Here is a 12,500-nt window from a genome sequence, read left to right as displayed (position 1 = left end):
TAAATTTTGAAAGCAGACAGTGTATGCAAGATATCTTTATAAAATTGATTATACAATAACATACACATACATATATTAACCAAGAAATTGGTAAAAATAAATAAATCAATATGTATTTGGGGGGGGGGATAATTTCTCTTTCCTCTCTCATAAAAAAATAAAATATTCATTAAAAAACAGCAAAGAAAATTATTCAACTTCTTTATCAGTTTTTGATTATGTTGGTCATCAAACTTGTAACATACAGCGAAGTCACTAGTCCTATCCAAACTCTCTTTACAAAAAATGAAAGGAAAGAAATGAATGAGGAAATATATTTACAATACATCAGAAATAAACAGTTATCCAAATATAACTGAAACAAGTAAGATAAATTAGAGAAAAAGGTACATGTACACAAAACTATTCTTCCTGAATCCAATAATAAATGCTATCCATCCATTATTCCAAAAGGCATGAGAATGAAGAGAACTAACACTTTTAGTCCCCTACAACAAGACTACAAGCCCTATGGTACATTGATTATCTGTGCTGCCTATTTTATGATAGCCCATGAAAGATATATTTTGCTATGCTATTTGAAAGCAAAACTGATGCTCTGCAGTCTAACAACATTAATTATGATGGCAAACGTCTTACGGTATGAAGGATTCTTGATAATCAGACTCCTTTGTGAGTACTCCCTTATGTCCTTGCAGTTGTCATGACATAACTGGCATATAGTTTTTAAAATACATACCTCACTACACATCTGCTAACCCATCTTACTTTATGAAATATCATTAATACTATGATTACACCTGTTTAAAAAGTCTAAGAAGAAGTCTGTGAGATTTCTATTTAATATAAAATTTTTGGCATGATTTTTAATACAACCAATATAGAAATTGTATCAATCATATCATCTTTAGAGTACTGTGATTTCTGATTGTCTGCTTAAGTCTGTTTCCTAAGGATGACTGTCTCCAATGTTTAGTGTACCTTTGCAGGGGGAAAAAAGGGGAGATAATACAAATAATCAGAAATCAATTAATCAACCAATTAAATTTTTAAGATAATTTGCATTGACAAATAAATTTTACTGACTGTACAGGTTAACCTTCAGAAGAAACATTAATGGCAAGTTTATCAACAAAATAAGAGATGTCAGAATAGATTCTTAAGATATTTTTTATTTCTTTTTGATATTTCTTAAAAATATCTTTCCTGTATATGCAGCAGGAGTTTCCCTCCATTATTATTTTTTTTCTTTCAACAACCGGCTGGAACTGACAAAACGTGCTCTTTCTATATTGAGAATAACGATAGTAAACCATATAATAGGATATAAGAGAGAAGAACTAACCTAGGTTTACTCTGAAATACTGAATTGATATATACTAAGGCTACAACATGCAGAAACTTTTTTTTTTTTTTTTGAGAAACTGTTAAGTACAATGAAATACAGTTCTACCATTTTCATTTGTATCACCTAACATGCTTGACCTTTGCTATATATCTTTTACTATGTTAAAATTTAGACATGTAAAATGAGGTCTTAGCCCTGCCATGGGGTTACCATCATATCAGCCAGCTTTCAAATATAGCATATTCTATAACTTACAGTATTCAGGTATAACAATTCAGGGAAGGGGTTCATTAATTTAGAAAGAAAGGACTTTGTGTAGAATGTGGAAGAATGATTAGTGGAGTCATTCAAATGGCCATGCTCTCAAAGCAAGAATAGGAGAAAATGGATTACTCTTTGCACACATAACAGTGACCTAAAACATCGCAGAAGACAGTTATTGAGTGTGGATTTATAAACAAACAAACAAACAAATAAATAAATAAATATATATATATATATATATATATAGTGTGTGTGTGTGTATATATATATATATATATGTGTGTGTGTGTGTATATATATATAATGTGTGTGTGTGTGTGGTGTTGTGTGTGTGTGTGTGTGGTGTTGTGTGTGTGTGTGTGTGTGTGTGTTTTGTGTGTGTGTGTGTGTGTGTGTATATATAGATATTAAAAATATATATATATAAAATAATATATAATATATATATAAAAAAATATTATATATAATATATTATATATATAATAATATATATATATTATATATATATGTATATGTTTATGTTTATGTTTATGTATATGTATATGTGTATTTGTATGTGTATGTGTATGTGTTTGTGTATATGTATATGTATGCATATGTATATGTATATGTATACACACACACACACGTCTGAGAATCCTGCATCAACTTGCCAGACATACAGAATTCAAAGAACCTGATCTCCACTCCATAAAGAGCTTTTGTCAAAATGCTGAAGATTTTTTTTTTTTTTTCCTTTTTTTTTACAAAAAGGAAGCTCTTCTTATGTCTCTTCTGTGAAATGCACATAAGGGTATCAATATCATTTTGGCACCATGTGCAAGTGACACTGTATCTAAAGAGACAAAACTGTTTCAAATAATATGTATATCAAAGTCCTTTGGGAGGGGGAAGTTTCAATACTTTCACTCCCTATTTTATAAAAAGTAAGCAAATAAGTTGCAAGAACAACTAGTATAAAACTGTAAATAATAATAACAAAAACACAAGCAAGTAAAATATGCTATAATTGGCTGTATTACAGTTGAAAAGATTTCCTGTTAAGAAATCGGAAAATGATATGAAAGAAAATGATTAATTCTACAATGCAAGGTATCTAATTTAGATCTTGATAATATATCATCAGAATTATGTATTTCTGATAACAAATATCTTGCATTACGATATAACTCATTTTAATTCATATTTTTTGTGCACTGAAAAATGGAATGGCTGACAGATATGATTGTTCTCTTTGAAGGCCCCAGGGTATATAAATAATGAAGAGACAGAACTAGTCTGTAAACTTCCACAGTGGTGATTTTAAAAACCTGAAACTTTTGAGGGAAGAAATGTAATGCTTAATCATTTTTTTAAGATAAATATAATTTAAATGATAAAGAGTGAGAGTTTAAGAAATTTACAAAACTGGCATAACCTTTTCTCTGTTGTTAATTTCAACGTAGTCAGTATACTGCTCATGCACATGGTACAAGACCACAACTATTATCTTCACTAAGTTCTATTCTCAAAGTCAAATCACAGTTGAAATCAGATATAGTACATTCAACATATATAATATATATATGATAAAATATAAAATAAATAAATATAGATAAATATATATAGATAATAACATACAACCCCACACACAACACACACCACACACCACAACACCACACACACACACCACACACACACACACACACACACAACACACCACACACAACACACACACACAAAACCCCCACACACACAACCACGCTCACACGCACATTATATAAAATAGTGATGAAATATATAAAGTATATATCCCTAGATATAATATATATATATAGATGAAAGAATAATTTTTAAATTAATTAGATATAATATTTATATATAATATATATACTATTATAAATACATATATATTAATAATATAATAGATATATATAAATCTAAAGAAGATATAATGGTTCACACACATGAATAAAGTAAAAATATAATAAAGGTTATTAATTAATACTTTTATATAGAATATTATTATTTAAATATATTAAATAGATATATAATAATAGAATTATATATATAAATACCATATAATATAAGTATATGGACACACTTATAAATTTATAGAAAAATATAAAATTATATATTTTAATATTAATTATAGAAGATAAGATTAAAAATTAGATAAATAATATATATAATATAAATATTATAGAAAATAGACATATAATATATAGATATATATATATATGATATATATATATAATAATTAATAAAATTAATTATCTATCATAATAATATAAATTTATATCTAGTATCTACTATTAGTGAAATGAATATATATATATTTTTAATAATATTAAAAATTTAATATATTATATAATATAATATAATAATAAAATATATATTATAATATATATATTAATTATATATAAATATATATATATTATAATATAATATAATATATAATATATATATATATATAATATAATTTTTTATATATATATATATTAAAAAAATATATATATTATATATTATATTATAATTTTATATGAATTTAAGTTTTACCTTTTATTTTGTGTATAATAAATATATATAAATGATATATAAATATATGATGTATTTTTTAATAATAGTATATATTATATAATAATAATATATATTTTAATATAAATATAATATAATAATACATATATATATATATATTATATATGGGATAACTCATAAAAAATAATATAATATATATATATATATATATAAAATATATATTATTATAATTAATAATACATAACATACATTTACAGATAATATCCACATCAATTCAAAACAATGTCAAATTAAAAAACAAAAACAAACAAACAAACACAACACACACATTGTTGTGTAAAACCTTTTGAATCTCCTATCTTTTGAGTTTAAATATCCCTTTAAAAAGAAAACGATCCAAAGACTTTTTTTAACCTTAATTTCCTTGAGGCAAAGATACATTATCTAGATCTCAAATTAACATTAAAGCCCAACCTCCCAGTGTATAGATAAAGGTATATGAGCCATAGACAGGAAACTAACCTAAACATGCAGAAAAGTATTATATGAACATTAATACAGGTTATCTTCACTTTTTTCTTTTTCTTGCAGTCTAACCACAGCAACTTACATATGCACAACCTACTCTGATATATCACAACCTTGAGGGCAGATTGAAGTGACTTGGTCTAACTCTTTATTTTGCTCTTGAAAGTTCACACAGTTTTTCCCTGACTTCCCAATTTTTCTCTCCTTGCTTTTGGATTTGCAAATTCTCATGATTGTAGTACTATTCTTGTTTCTTCTTTTTGTGTGTTTTTTTTCTTCTTTTTTGCTTTTTTTTCTTAAAATTCTACTTCTTTCTTTCATGATTTCCTTGGTATCTTATAAGTATGTTCTCTTTCTTCCTGTATAAATAATTGTTATTCACTAACAAGGACAAATCCTAAGCACAGTCAACCATCAGTAATCCATCCATATTATTTTCATTATTCATGACATATAAATACATACGCATAAAAACTTTTAAGTGTCTTCTTCTTGTCCAAACTCAAACAGTCAACACTAGCAATAGTATTTAGATATTTTTTTCAACTAAAAGCCAAAAGAAAATATATATGTCTTTTCATATCTTACTCCTTTTTACCTATTTATTAGGCTATTAAATTTATTCGTTTTCTCCGTAATTCCTTTGCTGCGGACTGAGCTTTAGCAGAGAGACTCGGCAGGATTAACAACCGTGGACTGTAGCTAAGGGACCAGAGGGAGGCTTCGAGCATATCACAGACTAGTGTCAGCCCCATGCTGAGCATATCAGGCTATGGGACTCCTTTACCAGTAAAAGTTAATGTAAGCTAAGAACATCTAGCGAACTATGTGAGCTCTTTGAAGTATCACCGTGACCGCAACTGGGGGTTAAGGGAAATCGACATGGGTTTTCAAGCACTCATTGGGTACCACACAAAGGAGGCTGTGAGTGGCAAATCAGTGAGTGACTCCTGTGTGACTTTCGTAAAACTCAAGGCTGGTGGTGGGAACTAAAAGCTGAATCCAAAATGAAAAGTTTAAATTACTTGATATTATTGCATTTACTTTTCTATAAATGATATGTTAATGCTATGGGTGAAAAAAGAAAACAAACAAAAAGAACATCTGTATACACACATCAGAATGAATCAGTGAATTAAGAAGTATTTCAATTTTGCTGCTTTTGTTTGTTTGTCTGTTTCTGCCTTTGAAATACTGATACTTATCTCAATACCTGAGACAGGCCACCTTAAGAACACTGTCGAATCACTTACAAGTCCTTCACAATTTTAGTACTAGTGTCATAAAACTACTTCTATATACATAATAATGACTAGATGCTCCTAGAAAACTACATGTCATTACCAATCTTGACAAATTGTACTTTTTTCAATTTACAAAAGATTAAAGAATAATACTAATAAAAATGATTCCTCTTTCTTGTAGGAACTGCAGCTTGTGTACAACTTTAGTCACTCAAACTGCATACACAAAAGTTGGTTTACTACATACTGTATGCATGATGGTCAAAATAATGTCTAAAAATCCAACAGCTTCCATACATTCATAAAGAAAACATGAGTAGTGGCATAGCCAGGAGGTATAAGCCCCCTTAAGAGTCCACCACTGACTTTTATAAATCACTGGCAACACAAAGATAAATAGGTCAGTCACATAGGGTGTAAGAGAAAAAATCACAGACCTTTTCTGTATGAAAGCTATACTTGCCAAACCCATTTTCAATCATACATGCCTCTCCTTTTTAAAATCCTGGCTATGCCCCATCATGAGTGAATGTGCGCATGTGTGCGGACGCGTGAGTGCACACACACATACACACACACACACACACACACACACACATACATACACACACACACACACACACACACACACACAACACACACACACACACACACACACACACACCACACACACACACACACACCACACACACACCACACACACACACACACACACACACACACACACACAATGTATGTATAGTTATCAAAAAAATGTGAATGTGTAAAATACAATAACTTTCATTCAGAAAAGTAGTACCTTGCAACCTTACTTCACTGCATATTTTCCTAAACACTTTATGAAGGGAAGTATCTTATGAAAATAATACTAATAGTAATATATTAATCCATTAATGCTTAAGCTATAAGTCATATATATTTGATAAAACTATCAATCTGAATTGACTAACTGACCACTCTACTATTCTGGATGAGTGTGTATGGAATATTACAAAACACTCAATTATTGCTATGGAAGATAGTTAATTACTTAACAGAGGTCAAGTATTGAATATTTCATATTGGTGTGAGCTCTAATAAGCATTCTATTTTATTGGGCATTATTAATAAAATTAATCTACAATATTTAGTCTAACTAACTTGTATAAGGATATTAAGCATCAAATTATCTGAATCAATAATATGGCTTTTTTTTGTAAGGAATGAACTATGAGGTGTCATAGAGCAATTATATGCATCTGTTGACAGAGTATGTTTTCGTTCCCTTAACTATTTTGTTATATCATAATACATCAAATGAAATAATTTTAGAATTACTGGTATTTTGTATCTCTTTGATAAATATGAGTCAGTTACACAGTATGTACTGATTATTCCTTAATTCTGTTGCCAAATACTTTTTTTTTCCCTAATGAAGTCACTAAGTTTTGCACATTAACTTTTTTAGCATGTGTACAAACACATGAAACTTATGGACATACATGCATATAAATGCTCATGTACTCACATCCATGTCACACACACACACACACACACACACACACACACACATACACACACACATACACACACACACACACACACACACACACACACACACACACACACACACACACACACACACACACACACACACACACACACACACACACATACACCTTTAACTTTAATCAGAAATGTAAGGAATTCACTACCAAACAGACAGACCAAAGACTATCAGTTCAAGGGTTTACCATCATCAACACATAATGTTAACACTTCTCTCAGATTGCAATGGCAGAGAGTGTCACTGATCCCATAGTCATGATCATGACTCCCTGTCACTGTAACACTTGATGGGACTTTCACCCTTAAGTACTCAAAGCGAAACAGACTTCCCTATTACACTGAGCCGGTCTCTCCCTCATCACACATTAGCATACCATTTGATGAAATTTAGCTGCAAGAGAAAGAATGAAAGAGTTCATTCAGCTTTGTCAGTTATGTCCTAAAAGCTAAAATGTATCCTCTTACTTTACCAAAAAGCTTTGCCTCATACATTCGGCAAAAGAACTTCAAAAGATAAAAAACAGATAGAAAAGAAGATAGTGTTTCGTTAATCTGTGATACTATCATAAAGTAAGACAGTAAACCATGAGCTCATTAGACAGTATATAATAACACTTCAACATATACACAACTCTTAGAAATGCAGGCATGTCACTGGCTAGTCCATACACAATACAATAACCCTCACAATAGCATCAGATTACAGTGTCTTACTACACTACAAAGTCAGTATTCAACATAACTTTGCTTTATTCTCCTCATGACAGATTGACAGTCCTATCTTTTCAAGAAAACCTTTCTACATTCCATACAACATTCTTTTTAATGGGCTTTTTGGGTTACATATGACCTTTGCTTTTTGGTATTTTAAATACAATTTATAGAACAGGCTACCAATATACGTTTATGAGTTTTGTTTATAAGATTTGGAAAATATTGAGAGAAAAAATGTCTGCTTATAATGGAAGCTAGTATCTGCTTCACCTGCTCTAAAAAATCAAAATATAACAGAAAGAAGTAGTTCAGTATTTTCATACATGCATCTGCATCTTTCATATTTCAATCTTATCCCAAGTCTCAAAACTACAAAACATACTTGATGTCCAATCTTTTTAAGGCTTAAGACACACACTTGAAACTCTCAACATTTGAATATTTTTGCATATAAACCAGACCAAAGCTTAATTACTCATACAAGCTGTTTATCATCAAATAAATTATCTCTGTTGTGCTTCTATAGATATCATGATGGAGTGATTAATATCAATGGAATCAACATCACAGTGACAAAAGTGGTAGCTTCAACTAAATCCTATTTCACCAATCCTGCCTTTCTCTGCCTATGGTGAGGGTTTACTGTATCACAGTCTTAACATATATGTATAAAAAAGATTTAATTTCATCTCACTCTGTCTGTTTGTAAAAGCTATTTAAAATGTACTCATCATCTGTAGTTATCAGCCTAAGATGCCAAATACAACTTTGCAAAAAAGACCCTGGTATCCAGTACAATATGCTAAGGACTTTCAGCTGCACATGCTGTAGGCACCAGTGCCACCCACCCCATGCACCTTCAGCTCATGCTTCCCTTGGCTCTGCGAGGCATCCCTTTGGCGGAAATATCGCAGTCTTACCACTGTTTCCGATCTGCGCAGATCTCCATCCTCACTTACCATAGCTTAATTCACAAGAAGGCAATTTCTTACACATGGTTATTCATCTGCACAGATCGCTGACTAATGCCCATTACAAAAAAACAACACCAACAAATATACACTTAAAAAAATTAAAAACTCGCCATACCTAGGCTAGATGCAAATCACCACTGATTATTATCTTTTGTAACTCATGCCCGCTGTCGTGCAAAAACTGGCTAACTTCCATCTCACAGTCAAAACTGCACTAGGCATTAGAGCGACTGACTGACAGAGGGATCAGTGTAAGGAGATTCATTTAAGGCTTGATGACCTCGGGCTTACTGGAGGTTGGCTGGATGTCAGGGTACAGGATGTTCAGCAAGAAGTGCGACACATCGTAGTTGCTCCAGTACGAGGTATGTGATGTGATGGCCGAGATGTAGCTGCTCTCCATGCTCCCCTCCCGCAGCACAAAGTCAATGCGATCCGCCAGCCCTGTTTGTGATGCACACTCTGGGGTTAGGGAAATTTGCTATACCTTTTCAAGCTATATCATGATACCAAGTAACTTTAAAGATAGCCCTGCCTTGAGCATTCCATTATTTTTTGAGCTTTAACTTGATATGTAGTGGGTTTCTGAGAATAAGCTTATAACTCAAAGTAAGAAAAGTGTCAATAAATACAATCTACAATAACAGATATAACATACAACAACCAAATATAATCAGTTCACACTGGCCAATGCCCCTAAAAGATGAATAAATAGGTATGATTCCCGGATGCAAAGTATGTAAATAACTTTTTGAAATTATATAAGAAATTAATCTTGTATCATAAATTGTGAAAATTCACACTCTTATTAATATATATATTTTTTAAAGATTTTCTGTATATGGTTATGTAAATAAAATGATGAGACTAGTATGAGAAAATGCATATGTATTTAATTGACAAGTTGTAAGATATTAGTGTCAAAGTTTCAAATGTAGTTATTCTATTACCTTCAACTATTAAGCAATTTACTAGGTCACTATCAAATAAATCCCTTAAATTCTTTTATCAAGTAAAGTCTTTCCATCAAATTCCTTAGTATATAAATCAAGCAAGTTTCATGTTATTTTATGAAATAACTTCATGAAGCCATTGTATCATGTAAATTTATCAAGTTATTATCTCAAATAAGTTGTTATGATAAAAAGGAAGGATGTAATTAACCACCCATCTGACCTCTCACATCCTGTAAGGCTAAGCTGGTGTCTTGGCTAGCAGAGTCAGGCTTCTTCGAGCCTTTTACAAGACCCCACCAGCTCCATGTACTGGCCGCACCTGATAGACAAATTTGCTTTTACTGAAGCATGAACCTGTGCACATGTTGTAGCTGTAAATTATCACTGTAATAGCAAATCATAAAATAAACTGTAACTGTAAATCATAATGGTAATCTGTGACTGTAAGTGATAACTAATAGCAGGTATTGAAAGTCATTCCCAGGAATAAAGCTTCACACTCTAGTCACTCTGACCAGACAAAGTAGTTTGCCTTTATGGAAGTAATTGCAAATTGTAATAGGAAATTGTAACTATAAGTTGTGACTGTAAGTCTGTCATAAAATATGGGGGGGAAAATCTATATATAGCTACTTCTTATATCTGTCAGACAAATCATTAAATAATATGTAGCAAAAAGAACTGTAAATTGTTCATAATTTCACTGACAGAATCAGAGAAGAATACAGCAAGCTCAAAAAGGAAGATGAAAAATGGAAAGGAAACTTAAAAAAAAACAAAAAAGAGAAGGAAAAATACTTTATGTACTTTCTTCACCCATTTGGCAATTAATTTCCTATCCTAGAGGGTTTGAATAATGTGAGCAGAGATTATCACAGAAATCACTCCCATTAGTTCACCACTAACCCAAAGTCTCCTGGAAAATGAAGAATTCACTGTGGTATTGTTTTGTAAAATGTCTCTGCACATAGATGGCTCTGCCAGTGCTTAGCCACAAAGGAGTCAATTAGTTGACTTTGTGACCTCGTCTGATTTCACCTTTCCTTGAGTTTTCGGAAAAACAATCTTTTATTAATGCTATCAATATCGATGATATTTTTATTATAGACATTACATTTATCACAGTGTTACTGACATTACTACACACACACACACACACACACACACACACACACACACACACACACACACACACACACACACACACACACACACACACACACAAAAAAAAAAAAAAAAAAAAAGCAACACTGGACACCAGAAATTATTTTTGAAAATCAAGGAAAAGGGAAAACAGGAGAGACAGGTAGTAAATATAATTGGCTCAATGGTGATTTAATACTTGTGGAGCCATCTATGTGTAAAAATAATTAATAAATTAAACTTACTGTGGGTACAACAAACATGTACATGCCATCCCCAGCAGCTTCAGGTTAAAAATATAAAAAAGTTGAAAAAAAGAACATAAAAAAAAGGCATTGTATTTTTCACTAACCTTTACTAGGTGTGCTTGGTACAGAGGAGACAGGTGTGTTATTCCCCGAGTCATTTCGATCAATTGCATCTCGGTCTTTGTCCTTGTCCTTGGGAACGATGATTGGTTCAAGGGGGAGGTCATTGTAAGGAATCTTCTCCGCAGCATTGTATGAGTGGATTACCACTGGTGCAATGCTCGAGTACTGCTGGCACAGGAGAGGCTCGATTCTGCTTGGCAAAAACAGAAATGCAGAAGCTTGTAGAAGGAAATGGAATACACACACATACACACACACACACACACACACAACACAACACAAAATATAATATATATATCTATATTATAAAATTTTATATATATATATATATATATATATATATATATATATATATATATATATATATGATCATATGTATATGTAGATATGTATATGTATGTATTTAAGTATATATGTATGTATATATGTATGTATTGTTGTGTGTGTGCATATATATATATATATATATATATATATATATATATTATATATTAATATATATATATATATATATATATAAATATGCATATATGAATATATAAATATGAATATATGAATATATGAATATTGAATATAGAATATAGATATATAAGAAAAGAATATAAGAATTTATGAATATATGTATATGGTATGTAAGTATATATGTATGTATATGTGTATATAAAATTATATATTTTTATATATAAATATATATATATATATAATTTTATATATATATATATACATATATTATATATATATATCTTCTTTTAACGGTAGTTTCATGTCTGAGCCCCCATGGTCACAGCATGATACTTAATGGGAGTTTTCATGTTGTGATGCTCTTGGAGTTTAGTACGTGGTAGGGTCCCCAGTTCCTTTCACGAGATCCGGTTACCTTTAGGTAATCATTC

At 30.8% G+C, this 12,500-nt stretch overlaps 1 protein-coding gene across 1 annotated transcript; it reads right to left on the bottom strand.

The window, feature by feature from the left end:
* Positions 1–6,548: 6,548 nt before the first annotated feature.
* Positions 6,549–11,797, bottom strand: LOC119568038 (phospholipase DDHD1-like; the record flags this gene model as incomplete). The annotated part of the gene is given in 3 exon segments (XM_037916426.1): positions 6,549–9,581; positions 10,314–10,412; positions 11,589–11,797. Coding segments are annotated over 3 exon segments (487 nt in total), but the record flags the coding sequence as incomplete, so codon positions are not given.
* Between the last annotated feature and the right edge of the window lie 703 nt (positions 11,798–12,500).

The sequence above is a fragment of the Penaeus monodon genome, chromosome 43, assembly GCF_015228065.2.
Source record: "Penaeus monodon isolate SGIC_2016 chromosome 43, NSTDA_Pmon_1, whole genome shotgun sequence".
NCBI classification, from domain to species: domain Eukaryota; kingdom Metazoa; phylum Arthropoda; class Malacostraca; order Decapoda; family Penaeidae; genus Penaeus; species Penaeus monodon.
Note: the sequence above shows the minus strand (reverse complement) of the source record. Positions and strands in the feature narration are given on the sequence as shown.